The sequence below is a fragment of the Mustela putorius genome, unplaced genomic scaffold, assembly GCF_011764305.1.
Source record: "Mustela putorius furo isolate JIRA1106 unplaced genomic scaffold, ASM1176430v1.1 tig00003858_pilon_pilon_pilon, whole genome shotgun sequence".
Classification (NCBI taxonomy): domain Eukaryota; kingdom Metazoa; phylum Chordata; class Mammalia; order Carnivora; family Mustelidae; genus Mustela; species Mustela putorius.
Genome location: NW_025422010.1, coordinates 4,534,974 through 4,553,789, shown reverse-complemented (window position 1 = coordinate 4,553,789; position 18,816 = coordinate 4,534,974). Strand labels below are relative to the sequence as shown.

The 18,816-nt window shown below is 46.0% G+C and overlaps 1 protein-coding gene across 20 annotated transcripts in view; it reads left to right on the top strand.

Annotated features, from left to right (window-relative positions):
• GNB1L (G protein subunit beta 1 like) overlaps window positions 1–18,816 on the top strand; it is a 68,812-nt gene that overhangs the window by 13,933 nt on the left and 36,063 nt on the right. For 18 of the 20 annotated variants that reach the window (XR_001177880.2, XR_001177881.2, XM_013051341.2 and 15 more), the window contains 2 exons: window positions 14,016–14,161; window positions 14,532–14,657. Coding sequence is in view for 18 of the 20 variants with exons in the window: in XM_013051341.2 (XP_012906795.1) it covers window positions 14,016–14,161; window positions 14,532–14,657 (272 nt within the window). In the remaining 2 variants the exon portion in view is untranslated. Of the gene's footprint in view, window positions 1–12,058; window positions 12,109–14,015; window positions 14,162–14,531; window positions 14,658–18,816 lie in introns of all 20 variants that reach the window. The other 2 variants (XM_013051346.2, XM_013051347.2) reach the window with 1 other exon arrangement.

The window sequence follows — 18,816 nt, the reverse complement described above, 5'->3', positions numbered from 1 at the left end:
AGCCTTTTCTCTTCCTTTCCAGACTGTCCTCTTAGGAAGGACTCAGTATGGGCCGCCCCTCATGAGGGGTTCCTTGAGAGCTGAGTATCTCCACAAATGATTGGGAATTTTTCTGCATGCAATATTTGTCTACTCTCCCCCGTTTATTTTTTAAATTATTTTATTATATCAGAATGAACTCGTGAAGATCTGTTATTAATATGATCGTTACTATGAAATGTACTTCGAGTGACTCTTAACACCTGTCTGCACCAGCACCACCACAATCCCAACCCAGAAGCTGATCCATTATCTCCGAACCTTCCTCTTGCTCCCCCTCAATACTCAGCCTCTCCCCACAACCCCTGGCCCTTTGTCACCGCCCACCTGTGCTCTCTGCCTAGTTGGGCCGGAATGCCATATAACTGTACGTAACCCTTCACGCACCATAATTCTCTGGAGATCCATCCACGTTGTTGCGTTTTTCAATAGTTTCTTATTATTGCTCGAGAGTATTCCATTCACCTGTGAATGGTCATTGGGAGCAACGTGAACAGAACTGCTGTACACACTCATGTACAGGCTTTTGTTTGCACATCAATTTTCATTTCTCTCCAATAATTATCAAGGGGTAGGATTGCCAGGCAATATGATACATGTATATTTCACTGTATAAGAAACTACCCAGGTGTTTTCCAGAATGCTTGTACCATTTTGCATTCTTAGGAACAGTGTATAAGAATTCCGTATTCCACGTTTCCGTCAGCACTTGGTTTTGTTCTTTTTTATTTTTTCCATTCTAATATTTGTGGCCTTCAGTTCAATTTCTGCTAAATTGTCAAGCTTATGTGCATTGGGTTGTTTATAGCATTTCTTTAACATTTGTTGTGTCTTGAGTGATAATCCTTTCATGAAGATAGTTTGTTTCTATCTGTTTAGATAGAGATTTATCAATGTTGTAAATCTTTCTAAAGAACCAGTCTCTGGTTTTGTTGATTTTCTCCATTGTTTTACTATTCTCTATTTCATTTGTTTCTGCTCTATCCTTATAATTTCCTTCCTTTAGCTTGCTTTGGGGCTTATTTTGCACTTCTTTTTCTAGTTTCTTAAGGTAAAGACTACATCATTGATTTGAGATTTTTCTTTTTCTAATATAGGTTTTTTTTTTTTTTAAGTAATCTCTACACCCAGCATGGGGCTTGAACTCACAACCCTGAGATCCAAGAGTCTTATGCTGTACTGACTGAGCCAGCCAGGTACCCTGAATGTAGGCATTTAATGCTATATTTTTTCCTCCATGCCTCACTTTAACTGTGTCCTACACATTTTGATTATTTTGTTTTTCATTTTTATTAAGTGCAAAATATTTCCTAATTTCTCTTGGGACTACGTACCTCTTTAACCAGTTGAGTATTTCAAAGTATATTGTTCATTTCCCAAATATTTGGAGATTTTCCAGTTACCTTTCCATTATTGATTTCCAGATTAATTCCATAATGTTAGAGAAGATATTTTGTATGTTTTTGTTTCTTCATTTTTTAAGGTTTTATGACCCAGGATATGGTCTATCTTGATGAATATTCCATGTGCATTTGAGAAGAATGTGTTTTTTTCTGTTGGGTAGAGTATTCTCTTAATGTCAGCTAGGTCAGGTAGGTAGATAGTATTAATCAGGAATCTGTATGACTTTTTGGCCACTTACTCAGCTAATTTCTAAGGAGGAGTTTTAGTCTTAGCTATAATTATGTATTTGTTTATTTCTGCTTTTTAGTTCTATCAGTTTTTCCTTCATGCATTTTGAAGTTCTGTTGTTAGCTGAATACATATTTAGGACTCTTACATCTTTTTGATGAATTGACACTTTTTATTATTTTCTGTCCTTCTTATCCCTAGTACTGTTCCTTTCTCTGAGGTATACTTTCTGTGACATTAACATATTCTCTCCAACTAACTTTCTTTTATTATATGTATGGTAATTCTTTTCATCTTTTAATCTGTGTCTTATATTGAAAGTGGGTTTCTGCCAGATAATTTACATTTGGGTCTTTTTTTTTTTTTTAATAGGTTATAATTGTTAGATCTAATAACTAACATGTTAAGAGTATTTACATTTATTGTAGGCATTGATATGACTCTATTTTGGTTCACTATTTTGTTGTTTTCTCTTTTTCCTTTAATTTTTTGGTTCCTCGGTCTCTTCTTTCTTGTCTTCTTATGAATTATTTAAATATTTTCAAATACTCTGTTGAAATTTTTCTGTTGGCTTTTCAGCTGTATCTCTTTTTGTATTATATGTTTTTAGTGGTTCCTCTAGAGGTAGCAGTGTACATTCTCAACCTTTCACAGTTTTTTGGGGTTAATATTATTTTTCATTTCATATAAAATATAGAAGCCTTACAATCATATAGGTCCCCTTGCCCTCCTGCCTTCATGTGATAGCTGTCTATTAAGAATCTGACCAGACAGTATTATCATTTTAACAATATACATGTTCACTTAAGAGATGAAAATTTGTCTTTTATATTTACCTGGATATTTACTATTTCTCTTCCTCTGCCTTCTTGAAGTTCCATGATTCCTTCTGATTAACATTATTTTTGAGCTGTAGAACCTCCTTTAATATTCCCTTTGGGTCACATCTGTTGCCAAATATTCTCTCAGTTTTCCTTCATCTGAGAATATCAGTTTTTGCCTTCATTCCCCAAAGAGAATTTACTGAATATAGAGGTTTTTTCTTTCAATAATTTAAAGATATTCCACTGTCTGCTGGCTTCTGTGGTTTCTGATGAGAAATCCATACTAATTCTGATTCTTATTTCCCGACGTATGTGTCATCACTGTCAAGATTTTTTCTTTATTATTTTTCAGCAGCTTATGCTGTGTTTGAATGTGGTTTTATCCTGCTTATGGCTCATTGAGATCTTAAATCTATAAATTTTTGTCTCTTCCCAAATTTGTGGAATTTCAGATAGTTATTTATTCAAGTAATTTTCCTGCTCCATTTCTTTCTCTTCTTCTCCAGACTCTAGTGACACGAATCTCAGACATTTTACTGTTTTTCCACAAGTCCTCGATGCTCTAATTATTTATTTTAATGTTTTTTCTTTCTGGTTTTATATTAGGTAATTTCTGTTGGCCAATCTTCATGTTCTTTGGCTCTTTCCTTTGTCATTTCCCATTCCATTATTGAATTTTTTTTGTTTTGGATATTGTATTGTTGTTTTGAAATTTCAAAAAATTGATTTATGTTTTTCTGCTGAGAACTTCCCTTCTGTTCATTTCAAGTATGTTTACTTTTGCCTCATGGAGCATAATTATAGAAGTTGCTTTAGAATCCTTTTCTGGGGGCGCCTGGGTGGCTCAGTGGGTTAAGCCGCTGCCTTCGGCTCAGCTCATGATCTCAGGGTCCTGGGATCGAGTCCCGCATCGGGCTCTCTGCTCAGCGGGGAGCCTGCTTCCTCCTCTCTCTCTCTCTGCCTGCCTCTCTGCCTACTTGTGATCTCTTTCTGTCAAATATATAAATAAAATCTTTAAAAAAAAAAAAGAATCCTTTTCTGATATTCCCAATATTTGAATAGTCTCGAAGTTGGTATCCATAAGTTGACTTTTCCCTTGAGAACTGCTCTCATTTTCTGGTTCTTGGTATGTTGAATAACTTTGTATTATATCCTAGACATATTCTGGTTGAGTGTTACATGGGGTCCTCTGGAGAATGTTGAGTTTTGTATTAGCAGGCAGTCAGCCAGTTAGAATTGCCACACATGTTCTGTCTTGCCCTTTTTGGCCTATGGTTTTAATCTCTTCAATTTTCAAAGCTTTTGAGAGGTTCCTTTGGGTCTATCCCAGGCTTATGAAACTCAGTAGCGAGCATGGGACTTTTGTGAGTTCATTCACAGAATTAAGAGACCCTTTTCTTTAGCTCTTTCCTCTCTGCATTCCCCACCCCCATGCCCAACTCTGCACACACACTCCATCCAGCAGGATTCACTTCTTATGGTTCCTTTGGCCAAAAAGACAGAGGTTTCTCTCAGAGTCACTTCTTCCACACAGTTCTGTGTCCAGGGCCCATTCTTGTCGAGACAGTGCTGAGAGAGAAGAGAAAAACAAGCCATCAGGGATTTCCTCTCACATTTTTTAGACTTTTTCTTTGTAAAGTTGTCCAGAAACTAGTCTATCTAAGTTTTAGCTACTGCTGCCTTGCAGCTATGCAAGCTGGGCCTCCCCCAAGGCAATGCCCCAAGACATACGAATAAAATTGGAAAACTCACCCCATATAGTTTTCCTCCAAGGTTTTACTTGCCTCCAAAATCTGTCTGTCATTGTTCACTTTTCAGAGGTTTTAGGTAATTGCTTTTTATACTTTGTCTAGAGTTTTTAGTCATACTCAGCCAGAGAAAGAGACTATGGTGAATTTATTTCATCCTCGCCAGATCCAGAAGCCCGTCAATGTAGTTTTACTTTGCATTTCCCCATGAGTCATGTTAAGCATCTTTGTATATGTTTAAGGGCCATTTTTATTTTTTGTGAATGTGAATTCAAGTCTTTGCCCATTTTCTATTTGGTCTTCAGACTTTCTTTCCTTAATTTTGAAGATTTCTGTATATCGTAAAGATATTTGAATTTTATCTCTTTTGACACGAGAAAGTTTAGAAATGTCTTAGGTATTTTATCTTCTAATTGGTATTGTGAAAGAAATTTTCTCTAACAGGTTATTATTTGTGCATATGGAAGCTAGTAAGTTCTCTTTGTTAGTTTTTTCCCCATACCATACTAAGGGTTTTTTTGTTTTGTTTTGTTTTTTTAACATTTGAATTTGTTTTATCATTGATTATTTAAGGCTCTCAAGTATATCATCATGTCATCTGGAAGATCATTTAATGTTTTCTTTTCCAAGTCATATGCCTTTAATTGATTTTTCTTATTTAATTGCATTGGCTTAAATCTTCAGTATAGTGTTGAATAGTAGTATAGATACTGGGTATTCTGGTCTTAGAGAAAATACCTCCAATATTTCTTCATAAAGTAATGTTTTGACTGTAGAAGGAGGTTGTGTGTGTGTGTGTGTGTGTGTGTGTGTATTTTTTTTTTTTAGATTTTTTTTTATTTATTTGATGGAGAGAGATCACAAGCAGGCAGAGAGGCAGGCAGAGAGAGAGGAGGAAGCAGGCTCCCTGCTGAGCAGAGAGCCCGACGTGGGGCTCGATCCCAGGACCCTGAGATCATGACCTGAGCCGAAGGCAGCGGCTTAACCACTGAGCCACCCAGGCACCCCTGTGTGTGTGTATTTTAATAATTTTTAAGAAACCCGTAAGTTTCTCTTTGGTTAGGTGGGGTTTGTTTTAAGATTTTATTTATTTATTTTGAGAGAGAGACAGCACGAGTGATGGGGAAGTGCAGAGGGTGAGGGAGAAGCAGATTCTCCACTGAGCGGGGAGCCAGGTTAAGTGTTTTAATAAAAACCTAGGTGCCGTGGATGCGGAGAAAGGGGAACCCTCCTACACTGTTGGTGGGATTGCAAGCTGGTGCAGCCACTCTGGAAAACAGCATGGAGGTTCCTCAAAATGTTGAAAATAGAACTGCCCTATGACCCAGCAATTGCACTATTGGGTATTTACCCTAAAGATACAAACGTAGTAATCCAAAGGGGCACGTGCACCCGAATGTTTATAGCAGCAATGTCCACAATAGCCAAACTATGGAAAGAACCTAGATGTCCATCAACAGATGAATGGATCAAGAAGATGTGGTATATATACACAATGGAATACTATGCAGCCATCAAAAGAAATGAAATCTTGCCATTTGCGACAACATGGATGGAACTAGAGCGTATCATGCTTAGCGAAATAAGTCAAGCAGAGAAAGACAACTATCATATGATCTCCCTGATATGAGGAAGTGGTGATGCAACATGGGGGCTTAAGTGGGTACGAGAAGAATAAATGAAACAAGATGGGATTGGGAGGGAGACAAACCATAAGTGACTCTTAATCTCACAAAACAAACTGAGGGTTGCTGGGGGGAGGGGGTTTGGGAGAAGGGGGTGGGGTTATGGACATTGGGGAGGGTATGTGCTTTGGTGAGTGCTGTGAAGTGCGTAAACCTGGCGATTCACAGACCTGTACCCCTGGGGATAAAAATATATGTTTATAAAAAATAAAAAATTAAATAAAAAAAAAAAACCTAGGTGCCCTGGTTAAATGTTTTAATAAAAAATGGGTATTGGGGCACCTGGGTGGCTCAGTGGGTTATGCCTCTGCCTTCGGCTCAGGTCTTGATCCCAGGGTCCTGAGATCAACCCTGGTGTCAGCCTTCCTACTCAGTGGGGAGCTTGTTTCTCCATGTCCCTCTGCCTCCCGCCCCCTCTGCTCATGTTCTCTCTTGCTTGCTCTCTCTCACACACACATTCTCTCTCTCTCTCAAATAAATAAATAAAATATTTTTTAAAAACACAACAACTAACCTTACATTTCCACTGGTCATCCTGTATTATTTCTTTAATTTGGTGTTGTATTTTGTTTGCTAATATTTTATTTACTATTTTTGTATGATAATCATAAGTTATATTGGTCTCTACTTTCCCTCTGATCAAAACTTTAAATATACCTCATGAATTCTGGTTTATAGTGCTTTTCATTGTCATTTCTTAAAGTTAGTAGATTAAGTACTTCCCATTTCACCTAAAATTTGTTGTATAATAAATGGCTTTAAATTTTTAGTTGGGAGGACATTTAAGTTTTTAAATTGTTAATTTCTGATATAATTGCACTATGGTCATAGTGTGTGCTTATAATATTTTTTCTTTATGGAACTTACTGATGTTTTCTTTGTGACCCAGTATGTAATTTTTATACATGTTCACATGCACTTGAGAAGAAGGGCTAATCTCTGTTTTCTGGGTGTAAAGTTCCATATGGATCCATAATATTTACCCCATGGAGTCTTCTATTTCCTTACTTATTATTTATTATTTACTTGCTATGATTTGTACTAAAAATAGTAGTATATCCTGTTCTCCAATTATTGGTGAATTTTTTCTGTGACTCCGTGCATTTCCTGTAGTTTCTGTTTTATAAAGGTGGTGTTTCTGTCTTTTAGTACATAGGTATTTGAAACAATCATATATTCATTGTAAATTGCAGCTTTCAGTATTGCAAAGTATCTGGGTTTGTCAATTCTGATGCTTTTTGGCTAGAATTCAACTTAGTTGACATCGATATTTCAACCCCTGCTTTTTTACTGTTTCTATTTGTCTGAAATACCTTTATCCATCTCTAGTTTTAGCCTTTTGGAATCACTTTAACTTAAAAAAAGAAAGATTTATATATTTATTTTAGAGAGAGAGAGAGAGCAAGTGTGCATGAATCAGTGGTGGGGGGGTGCTGAGGGAGAGGAAGACAAGTCCCAAGTAGACTGTGCTGAATGCAGAGCCCTAGGCTCAGTCTCAGGACCCCAACCAAGATCACAACCTGAGCTGATACCAATCAGGTACATAACTGACTGCACCCCCCAGGCACCCCACCCCCCTTTTTTCCTTATTAGCTTTATATTCTGAGTATTCTGGGTATGGCTTATTATCAGATATATGTGTCATGAATATTTTCTCCCTGTCTATAGCCTCCTTTTTTATGTTCTTAATGTCTCTTAATGAGAATTATCATTTTGAGTTTCAGCCATGTGAGACTGGAGTTTATACAGTTTCAGTTGCGTGGCATATTCTGTTATATGTATGTACCTACTTTGTGCAGTTGATGGCCATTTGCATTGTTTCTAGTTTTTATTGGCATGCATAATATTGCTATGAACATTCTTGTACAAACCTCTCCTTGTACATATGTGAGAATTTCTTTAGGGTATTTATCTAAGAATGGGGTTGCTGCCTCATAAGGTGTGCAGACTAGTCCTAGACTGTTTTCCAAAGTGATTCTTTCAATCTGTGTTCTCTCTTGCAAGATAAAGGGTTCAAGTTGTCCCACAATGTAGTCAACATTTGACAGATTGTTTAATCTTTTGCTAATTTGCTAGGAGTGTAATTATATCACATTGTGGTTTTGACAGGCTTTCCAAGATTATTAATTAGGTTAAACATCTTTTCATATGTTTATTAGCCATTTATGTTTCTTGTGATATATCTGTTCAAGTCTTTCGCTTATTTTCCTTTTTGGCATTTGCTTTCTTATGTATTGATCTGTGTATTCTTTATTGTAGATATGAGTCCAGTGTGGGTTTGTCTTCCTTTCCTTCCTCAGAATGCTTTTATAATTTTAAGAATGCTTTTATAATTTTAATTTTATAATTTATAATTTTACAAAAAAGTTGCAAGTATAGTATAGTGAATACTTACATACCCTTCACTTATGTTCATTAATTGTTCGCATTTTGCCACATTTGCTTTACCTGTCTGTACGTAGATAAGGATTGGAATTTCTTTTTCTGAAACATTTGAAAACAGTGTGCAGACATCATGACGTTTCAGCCCTAAAACACTGTAGCCTGGAAATAAGGGCATTCTTTTAGGCAAAATGCCATTATCCTGCCCAATAAAATGAACAATAATTTCATATTTTAAAATATATTATATTTCTTTATTTAGAGAGAGAGTAAGCATGAATGGGAGGAGGGGCAGAGGGAGAGAATTCCAAGCTGATTCTGCCCTGATGCCGAGATTAGACCTGAGCTGAAATCAAGAGTCAGATGCTCAACTGACTGAGTGGCCCAGGTGCCCCACAGTAATTCCAAATTATCAACAGTCTATATTCAGGAACTCCCCAGTTGTTCCTTACCTTTCTGATCCAGTCAAGTTTCATGTATTATATCTGGTCATAATGCCTCTTTTAGTCTCTCAACTTAGAACCTTCACCCTGCTTTTTGCTCTTGTTTTTTCTCTTGATCTTGACCTTTTTGATAAGTATAAGCTAGCTGCTTTGCCCAATATCCTGTAATCTGGATGTGTCTGTTTTCTGCAAGTCATTGGCACAGGTGTACGAGGATGGTGCTGTGTTTTCTGGCATCACCTCAGGAGATAAGTGATGCTGGTTTGTTTACTATTGGCGGTGCCAGCTTCAATCTCATGGTGAAGGTGGTGACAGCCAGATGTCTCCATTGTTAAGGAACATTCTCCTTCTGCGATCAGTAAATAATCTGTAATGTAATACCTTGGCACAGTGCAAATCTCCTGTTTCCCAACAGCCTTTCACCCAGTTGGATCCTTATTCAAATCTGAGTGGTGAATTTTGTGATCTCTTGCTCTCCACTTGTGATTTTAGTCCCTCTTTCTATTTCTTCAGAGCCTTAAACATCTTTATTCTATATGCCTGGATACTTTGTGCTCTAGGGGTCTAGTTCTACCTTTTGTTGTTTCTCATGGCTCTCACTCATGGTGCTGTGTTTCTTTTTTCTTTTCTATGAGTTCTGATTGCTTGCATTTCATAGGACTTTATTGGTGAATTCATTCAGGCCTGTGTTGAAGGTGGGCTCCTTTTTTTTTTTTTTTTTAAAGATTTTATTTATTTATTTGACAGAGAGAGAACACAAGTAGGCAGGGAGGCAGGCAGAGAGAGAGAGAGAGAAGCAGGCCCCACACCGAGCAGAGAGCCTGATGCAGAGCTCAATCCCAGGAGCCTGGGACCATGACCTGAGCCGAAGACAGAGGCTTTAACCCACTGAGCCACCCAGGCATCCTGAAGGTGGGCTCCTTCTGAGAGACAGACTGAAGTTTTGGAGACCTCCTCAGGTGGTGTAAATTAGGACTAAAGCATCATTCTGGCACCTCTGGTGTAGGTCTACTTCTGGTTCAGTTTAACACTGAGCATTTAGTCCTGTGGGGTCTCATCATTATGGAGATGTTCCTAGGAGATTGTCTACTTTGGGAAGGCCCTAAGCTTTGTCTTCATGGACTTGGAGGTCTTGCCTTAGAACCAGAATTCTAGATTACTAATGTAGCAAATGCCCTCAGGGCAGGTGCCAATTAGGGGGGACTCCGTAGACCTTACTATGTTTGACTTCTGCTTACTTTGGGCCTTTGAAAGTTCTAAACTTTTTTTTTTTTTTAGATAGCTTAGTGATGTACTGAAGAGTTTTTTTTTTTTTAATTTTTTAGAAGATTTTCTTTATTTGACAGAGATCACAAGTAGGCAGAGAGGCAGGCAGAGGGGGCAGGGAAGCAGGCTCCCCGCTGAGCAGAGAGCCCAATGCAGGGCTCCATCCCAGGACCCTGAGATCATGACCTGAGCTGAAGGCAGAGGCTTTAACCCACTGAGCCAACCAGGCGCCCTGGGTTTGGGTTTTTATTTTAGTTGTTTTGTGGGCATCTATCCTGTCACAGAGTGGTGCCTCCCTAGTTTCTGCTGGTTATGGAATTCTTAGGTGCCTTGTGGGGCTTCTGGAAGCCGTTCTGTGCTCTCCTGTGGCCCACTTATGGAGGGCTGGGGGTGGGGGGGTGCTGTTTGAGGTACTCGCAGCATCCCACGTGGCTTGTCCTTGCTCTCCCAGGCATAGGCAGTCAGGCAAGATCTGGTGGGCTGGAGTCAGCAGGGATAGTGCTTGGTTGACTCTGGTGGTGGCTTCCCTGCTTTGGCTCACTTCTCAGTACTCCTTGTTGATTCCAAGCTTCTTCAAGGACCAGCGGTCCTGTTGCAGTAAAAGGAAAGGGTTCTGTGACCGAGGGCACGGTGGGTCCTCAGGGCCAACTCAGGGATCAGGCTGTGGTCTTTGGGTACCATCTTCTCCCTTGGTCCTCCCTGCCTCCTCTGTGTTTGCCAGTCTCTAGTTGTTTGCTTGCCTTCCCCATGAGGGGCACTCTTGGGTCCCATGGCCGCTGTGTCTGCCTGAGGCACCATAGCTTGGTGGGAGGGTGAGTGCCGGGTGTAGCCTGGTCCCAGCCACCTATGCCTTTCCCCATGGGACCCTGTCTCCCTGCTGCTCCTCGTGCCAGGAGGAAGGCTCCCTTCTGGGCCCTTCTCTGTGGGGCTGACCCTGAGGCCTGCCAGGCTGCTGCTTCTGAGGTGGGACGCAGGGGGGCACTGTCATCCTCCGTCCATGGGCCCAGGGCCTGAGGGGCTTTCGGGGTTCGCAGCATTGGTTGGAAAGGCTGTCAGAGTTGCGCAAATTTTGTCAGGTTGTCTTTCTTTTTAATTTTGAAAAGAATGTGTCTCTCTTTGACATCTTGAAGAACAGGCAGAATCCAGAGTTGTACTCGGTGGATTAAGTTTCATGTTCCTTTGCCCTCTGGAAGGAAAAGACGAGTGACAGAACAGGGGAACGAGGCAGTGGCGGGCGGCTGGAACCGTGCACCGGTGTTGCACAAGGGGCTGCTGCCTCCGCTCCAGGCGGCTCACTGCCAGGGGAGATAGGATAACGCGATTATTCTCAATTAGATTAATAAAGAATAATTAGATGTCATAAATCAAGTAATCATAGGATATTGTCATGGGAAAAATATGTAGCTCGAATTAATTAGTTTTCAAATAAAGCGTTTATTTTAATTGCTTGAAATGATGGAGCCCTTAATTGCCGATGCATCATTTTGGCCTGAACAGTTTGGTTGTTGTAACAACGTGACGGGTTTGTTCCCCGCAGTTCTGGGGAAACAATAGAGGAGAACTTGATTTCATCACCTCAGACAGAGCCTTGTGCTGGTGAGGTTCTGGAAACTCCCATCAGGCCGCAGGCAGGTGGCAAGTGTGGGCTGCGCTTTGGCTGGCGCCGCCCAAGGCCCCCCCCCGTGCTGCCTGTGCATGTGTGTGAGTGTGTGCAGGCATGTGCGTGCGTGTGTACACATGTGGGTGTGTGCCCTTTGTTCGTGTGCACATACGTGTGCATGAATGCTGCGTGTGTGCATGTAGTGTCTCCTGGGAGCTCACCAGTCCCAGGCATGGAGCAGGGGCCATGGGTCATGGAGCAATGTGGGGTCAGGTCTCTGCCCACAGGAGGCCGTCCTTGCGTTAGGGAAGAGTCAGTTGGTTTTTAGCTAAAGCTGAGAGAGGCTTTCAGAGCAAAAACCCTAAAAAAGAAAGAAAGAAACAGGGACTTGGCCATTTGTAAGGTCCATTCTCAGGGACCCCTTCCTTCTCTTTGACAGAGGCGGGATCAAGCAGTGGAGCGGCTGCCTATGGTCTCTCCCCATTAAGGGTGAGCATCTGCCCCTTCCTGTCCCCAGCCCTGCCATGTCTGCTCTTGGTCTTTAGGATCAGCCCCAACCCTACTTCCAGCCCTCATGTGGACCAGGCCTCAGCTGGCCTGATGCTGGTAGTGGCTTTCCACCAAGTCTCTGCAGCGTTTCCCTGGCTCCGGTGGTCTCTGGAGTCTCAGGTCACTACCTGCCCCCCACTCCCCTCCTGTCTGGTGACTAAGAGCCCCCTGGCCTCCAAGGCCCCAGCTGCCTTGATAGTGGCATTTCTCAGGTGTTTGAACCTTGCACTCTAGTGAAGCTACCCTGGGCTCTATTCTGGAGAGAGAGAGAGGGGGGAGGGGAGAGAGAGAAGGAAAGGGTCTGGGATGGTTTCACTGAGGGGGAGGTACAGGGCTTCCCGGTGAGGGTGTGGCTGAGTGGTGCCTGGACCAGTCTCCAGCTGGAGAAACTCATGCCCCTCCTTCCTCTGCGACTGCGTGTTTGCTTGTCCTCTGGCTCAGCCCCCATCCCACGTGAGCCTCTGTCTTTGGCCTGGAACCCCCTCCAGCCTCTGGCATTGGCAAAGGCTCCCTCCTGGAGGAATGCTATCTTCTCTGCTCCTGTTCTTTGCCCTGCCCAGTTCCCCTGGTGGCTGTGGCTCCCTCAGTGGCCAGGTAGCCTCCTCCCTGGTCTGTGTCCAGGCTGGAGAGGGACAGGTGGGAAAGCGTTTCAGATCCCAGCAGGAGAGGCCCCCTGATGAAGTTGCTGTAGCCTCCCAGGAGTCTGCTCCTGGCCTTTCCCTCTGTACCCTCAGCCTGGGCTGAGACCTGCAGGTTGACAGATGTGCCCCTTGGTCATTGGAGCAGGTCACTTCTGGTCCGGCAATGCCCCCTGCACCATTGCTGGGGTGGGCTCAGTGGTAACCCTGGGAGGCTTCTCCTTTCAGGAGGGTGGTCCCCATGGGACCAGTGATTTGAGGAAGGGTCACTTATCTGTCATATCAGTCCTCCTGGGGAGTGACATGGTAACTCAGTCCCTACTCCTTCCCCACACACCAGTGCACTGGCCGCTCTGCCTCTTGGTGGCAGCGTGCAAACTTCAGACCTGAATCTGAGGGGCCTGGGGTAGCTCACCAGACCATTCCCTGCCTCCTTTTCTCCAGCAGTGAATGGTGCTGCTTTCCCTGAGGGTGGACGTATAGGCCCTCAGGACCCAGCAGGCAGGGTCTGTGGCACATGTGAGAGAGTTTCCTCTCTATCTTTGGGTCCTGCTCGCTCCCCCAGGGCTCCCACATACCTGTTGTCTGTCTCTCGGTTCATCCCTTCAATATGCACATGCTGAGGAGCTGCTGTGTGCCTGATGCCGGTGGTCAGGCCTGTGGTCTGGGGGGAGCAGGCCAGCGTGGCCCCTGTTCCCTGAGCTTGCTGTGGAGCCAGAGTGGACAGCATGTCCAGCCATGTCATTGCTCCACTGTAGGGAGGAGAGGAGAGGGGCCTCATAAGGGAGGAGGGAGGCTGAATTTGCAGTACTCAGCCAGGCTCAGAGGCAGGACAGATACCTCCAGGTGTGTGGACAGCCCAGGAGTGGAGAAGCCAGCCTGAGGGAGGAGGAGTCACTCCTTCCGCTACCGTGGCCAATGGGATTCAGGGACTCAGAGGGTATAGGGTGGGTGAACAGCAGGCCTTGGAGGCCAGAGGCAGGCTCTATGCGGGGTGCTGAGGGTGCGAGTGACCTCAGAAGGGTGCGGGCGCCACTGTGCCCCCCCCAGAGATGGTGCAGGTTAGGGCCACAGTGATGCCATTTGGGTGTAGAGGCCAATAGGTGGGAGGGAAGACAGGCTGAAGGGGCTGGGCAGCATCCAGGGAGGCTCCTACTGCCTTCCTGAAGGATGACAGGTGGGTCACTTATACCTTTCCTTGGTCCCCAGGTGCCTGCACCCCCAGCCAGTATGGCAGCCTCCCCACTCCCACCGCCGGACCCCCAGTTTGTCCTCCGCGGTACCCAGTCGGCGGTGCATGCGCTGCATTTCTTCGGAGGAGCCCAAGAACAGGGATGCCCACTCCTCCTCTCAGGGTGAGTACCTGCGGCCCTAACCCAACCCCAGGGGTTAGCCCATGGTGAATTTAGGGGCAGTGGGCTACCAGTGAGCCAAGGGCTTATTTGGGGAGCTCAGTGATAGGCTCCCTATGCCTTTCCAGAGGAGTGGACTCTGCTGCGGGTGCCCTCTGAGGCTCCTGAGGGCTCTCTGCCTGCCATCCCTAGTAAAGGACCATGTGCCACTTTTACCCTTAGTTCACACGTCCAGCCGTCCTCTAAACTGAAAGCTCCGACTGAAATGCCTGGTCTACCAGCTGGGTGGTTTCTCCGCCAGCCCCACAGAGCATGCTGGGACTGTCCTCCGATCCCTCTCCCTGAGCCTGTGCTTTTGCGCTTGTCACAACAGGTCCCTGAGTGGGCTGGTGCACATTTGGAGCCTGCAGACGCGGAGGGCAGTTGCAACCCTGGATGGCCACGGGGGCCAGTGTGTGACCTGGCTGCAGACACTGCCCCAAGGGCACCAGCTGCTCAGGTGGGTCTTAATGGCAGCGAGTACAGTCCCAAAGGAGTCAAGCTGTGGCCCTCAGCAGAGGCCATGAACTTGCCATGGAGGCTCTCGGGGTCTCTCCCAGCTGCCAGGGCAGCCCCTCCCCATGGCAGAGCAGTGTGATCTCTGCCCTTGGCCCATCCGGAGGCAGTGTCCAGGTCCACTGGGTGCCCGTCGCTGCGGTCTTTGTGACCACTGCTCTGTCCAGGCAGATGCCTACTGAGACGAGCCTGATGGACATACAAAACAACTCTGTAGGGGCACCTGGGTGGCTCAGTGTGTTAAGCCACTGACTTTGGTTCAGGTCATGATCTCAGGGTCCTGGGATCGAGTCCTGCATCGGGCTCCCTGCTCAGCGGGGAGCCTGCTTCCTCCTCTCTCTCTCTGCCTGCCTCTCTGCCTACTTCTGATCTTTCTCTGTCAAATAAATAAATAAAATCTTAAAAAAAAAAAAAAAACACACACACACAACTCTGCAGTGGCCTGAGCAGAGGCCTCCCTGGTCTGCCAGGGGTCTCCAGTGGCAAGAGCTAGGGGTTCATGGCTGAGCTCCAGGGTTCTTCTTAGAGGAGCTTCAGCTTCCCTCCTGTGGACCCCAGGGATCTGGTGTCACCACACCTCTGACGAATGGTCCCCTTTCCACGCAGTGGTGCAGAACTTGTGTCTAAAGCCCGCCCACTGATTGGGGTTGTGCTTCAAACCCTGAGAGCAGCCACCCTCTCTGGGCACTGGGAGTGCCACAGGGGCGCCCAGGTCCATGGCATTTGGGCTGACTGGTGACAAGGAGAGCAGGGTGGGCATGTGGCACTCCTGACAGAGGAAACTGTGGTGGGCCCAGCTGTGAGAAGCTGGAGACTGGGCTGCAGAGCCCAGAAGGGCCGTGTTCTGGCACTGCCACCACGGCCTTGAAGAGGTGCCAGGCTGGAGACTCCAGGTGAGAGGTGGGCCAGGAGGTAGCAGGAAGGGGCTGGTGGGGGAGAGAATGAGCTTATGTCTAAGTTTAAGTGAAACTTTCCTGAATGCCCTCCAGGGCAGGTCTGCCTTCCTGCCAGGGACTCGGGTCCTGGGCATCTAGGCACCACGGTTCCCAGTCCCCAGAGGACAAGGCCTGTCAGGGACACACCGTTTTGCAAAGCACTTTTGTGCCAGACATGCTGCTTCTACGCCCCTATAGGTGGCTTGCAGGTGATCGAAGAACCAGAGGTATCCAGGAGGCTGGTGGCCTTGGACGCATGTGCTTGCAGAGCCACACGCTGGTCCTCTTCTCCCCCGGTTGGTGTGACAGGCCCTCCGTATGGTTGTAGACCTTCCCTGATGCTTAGAATAGACACTGCATCCAAATACCACACTAAAGCGCTTGTGCTGGATGCTGCTGTTTGTAAACATTCCTCCTGTGTTTTCAGCCAAGGCTTTAGGACCCTTGGCGCCTCCTGCTCCTCCAAGGCCCGGATGCCTTGGGCTGTTCTCAGGGAACCCCCAGCCCTGGGGTCCGACCCTCAGAAAGCTGGCCTGAGGGTCACCTGGGTGGCTCAGTGGGTTAAAGCCTCTGCCTTCGGTTCAGGTCATGATCTCAGGGTCCTGGAATCGAGCCCCGAGTCGGGCTCTCTGCTCTGCAGGGAGCCTGCTTCCCCCTCTCTCTTTGTCTGCCTCTGCCTACTTGTGATCTCTTTCTCTCTGTCAAATAAATAAATAAAATCTTAAAAAGAAAGAAAGAAAGCTGGCTTGACATTGTGTGGGGAGGCAAGCGGCAAGGGCAGCCTGTGAGTGAATGTCAGACGGTCGATCCTTCCCCTTTCCAAGCCGGACAGCACAGCAGTAGCCGTGCTCCAGGCAGGGGCCTGTGGGTCGGGAGGTCTGCAGCGCAGACCGTGCACGTTCTTGGAATGCCCAGGTGCGTTTACGTTGCACTAGACGCCAGGCGCCCAGCTGTGTTTGGAAGCCAAGTCTCTCCAAAGTGGCTCTTGAGAAAGGAAGGTACGCTTTCATGTCAAGGGGAGGCTGGAAGACAGAAAGCTGGGGGCTTGAGGGCACACCTGTGCCCAGTGACAGCCACTTGGGTGGGTGTGTTTCCTCCCTCTTCTATGGCTACCGTAGCACCTTTGCAGAAGCACAGAACAAGTTTGCAGACTGTTGTACTATCACGGAGTGGACACCTGGGTAACCACTGAAGTCAGAGGCAGAGCCCTGATGCGGGCTCCGTTCTCGTCCTCAGGAGGCAGCCCCCTTGCCCTCATTCTTGCCTTACCATTGGGAACAAGCATGTCCAAAAACCATAGACTTGTTAGGTCTGGTTTTTTTTTTACTTACAAAAATGGCACCGTGCAGAACAGCTTCCTTTGTATGGGACTGCTTCCGCTCAGCTCTACTTTGTGAGCTCCACGGTGGGTGCGTATAGCTGTAGGGCTCTGTGTGGGATTTTCCTGTGCGCTGTTCCACTGGATATGTGTGAATGCTCATTCTACTGTCAGTGGAGATCTGGATCATCCACTTGGGGCTGAGAAGCTTAAGGATTAAGACCCCAGTCTGGGTCTCCAGGCACCCAGTGCATGCGTGTCTGCAGATTGGACCCTGGACCCAGAGGTGGGGCATTGGCCACAGGGTGTGCATGTACTGGGTGGCTCAGAAGGTGCCAGGCTGCCCCCAGTGCAAGCGCCCCACCTCTGCGCTGCTTTCTGGGTACAGCCTCATTTGCATTTTCCTGACCACTTAATGAGCCAGCCCTCTTCTGCAGTCGTTAGCCACTGGGATAGAGTCTCCCTTCAATCCGCATTTCTCTAGCAGACTGACTACCTGTTCTCATTGAGTTATAGGAGGTTTTTTAATATTCTAGATGTGGCTGATATTTATATCACCAGGTGCTGCTCCCACAAAGTGACTTACAGTTCTCACTCTATGATGTGTCAATGAGTGGAAGTTAGCCATTTAAATGGGGTCAGAGCTGCCATCTTTCCCTTATGGCTGGTGCTTCTGTGTCATGTGAAGGAGTCCCAGCAACAGGTCATGAAGACCTGATCTCTCAGGAGCTTCCCTCCTGTTCCTTTTTGGCCCACACCGCAGCTGGAATTGGCTGTTGGTGAGGTATGCGTTCTTTGTTTCTATATGGATAGCCAGTGGTTCCATCCTCCCTTTCCTCATTTCCCCTCCCAAGTTCAGGGACACGGGTGGCTGAGGAAGTGGATGGTGCAGGGTGGCTTCGAGGCAGAGGTGTGGGAGCAGCGTGCCCAGTGGCCAGAGAACCAGGGTGATGGGGGCAAGGTCTCAGAGGGAGCTGGGGAGGTTGGGAGATTGGCTGCATCATGCAAGCAAGTTTGTCAGTGGAGCGTGGCAGTGAATATTTTGAGGAAAATGGGAGGCAGCTCTCTCCCAGTCAGAGAATGGAGTCACACACCTGAGGAGGAGGAAGGGGAGGAAGAAGCCTTGGGGCATCAGCATGAACTTGTGAGGTTTTGAGAGTATATACCCAAAGATAGGTGCAGAAATACTTGATGTGTGAGTGTGTTTGCCTTTGTGTGTGAGAGGGTTATGTATGTATGAGCTATGTTTCCATGTGTGAGTGAGGTGTGTGTGTGAAGTATGTCTTTGAGTGTGAATGTGTACATGAGGTGTGCTTGTGTGTATTTGAGGTATGTTTGTGTGTGACTGTGTGTGTGAGGTATGTTTGCATGTGTGGGTGAGGGGTGTATGTGAGGTGTGTTTGTGTGTGTGTGTGAGGTGTGTTTGTGTGTGTGTTTGCGTGTGTGGGTGTGGGGCGTGTGTGAGATATGTTTGCATGTGTGTTTGCGTGTGTGGGTAAGGGGGGGTATGTGAAGTGTGTTTGCATGTGTGAGTGTTTGCATGTATGAGAGAGAGGTGGGTGTGTGTGTGAGTGTGTGTGTATTTCCTGGCTCGACTGAGAGAGCCTGGCGGCAGCGGCACCTCACAACAGTAACCACACCAGCGCCCAGACCTTGGTTTGCAAATATCTCTCTGCACTGGAAGGAACAAGGATTCCTTGGAGAAATGATTCTGGATCTGGAATATCTTGCTGATGGACACGTGTCAGAAGGACTCTGAGCCAGCTCAAAGGGGGTCCTGCTGGCCAATCTGGGATGGTTTGAGCACAAAAATAAATAATGGGAAGTGTAGATGACAGCCCACTGAGTAA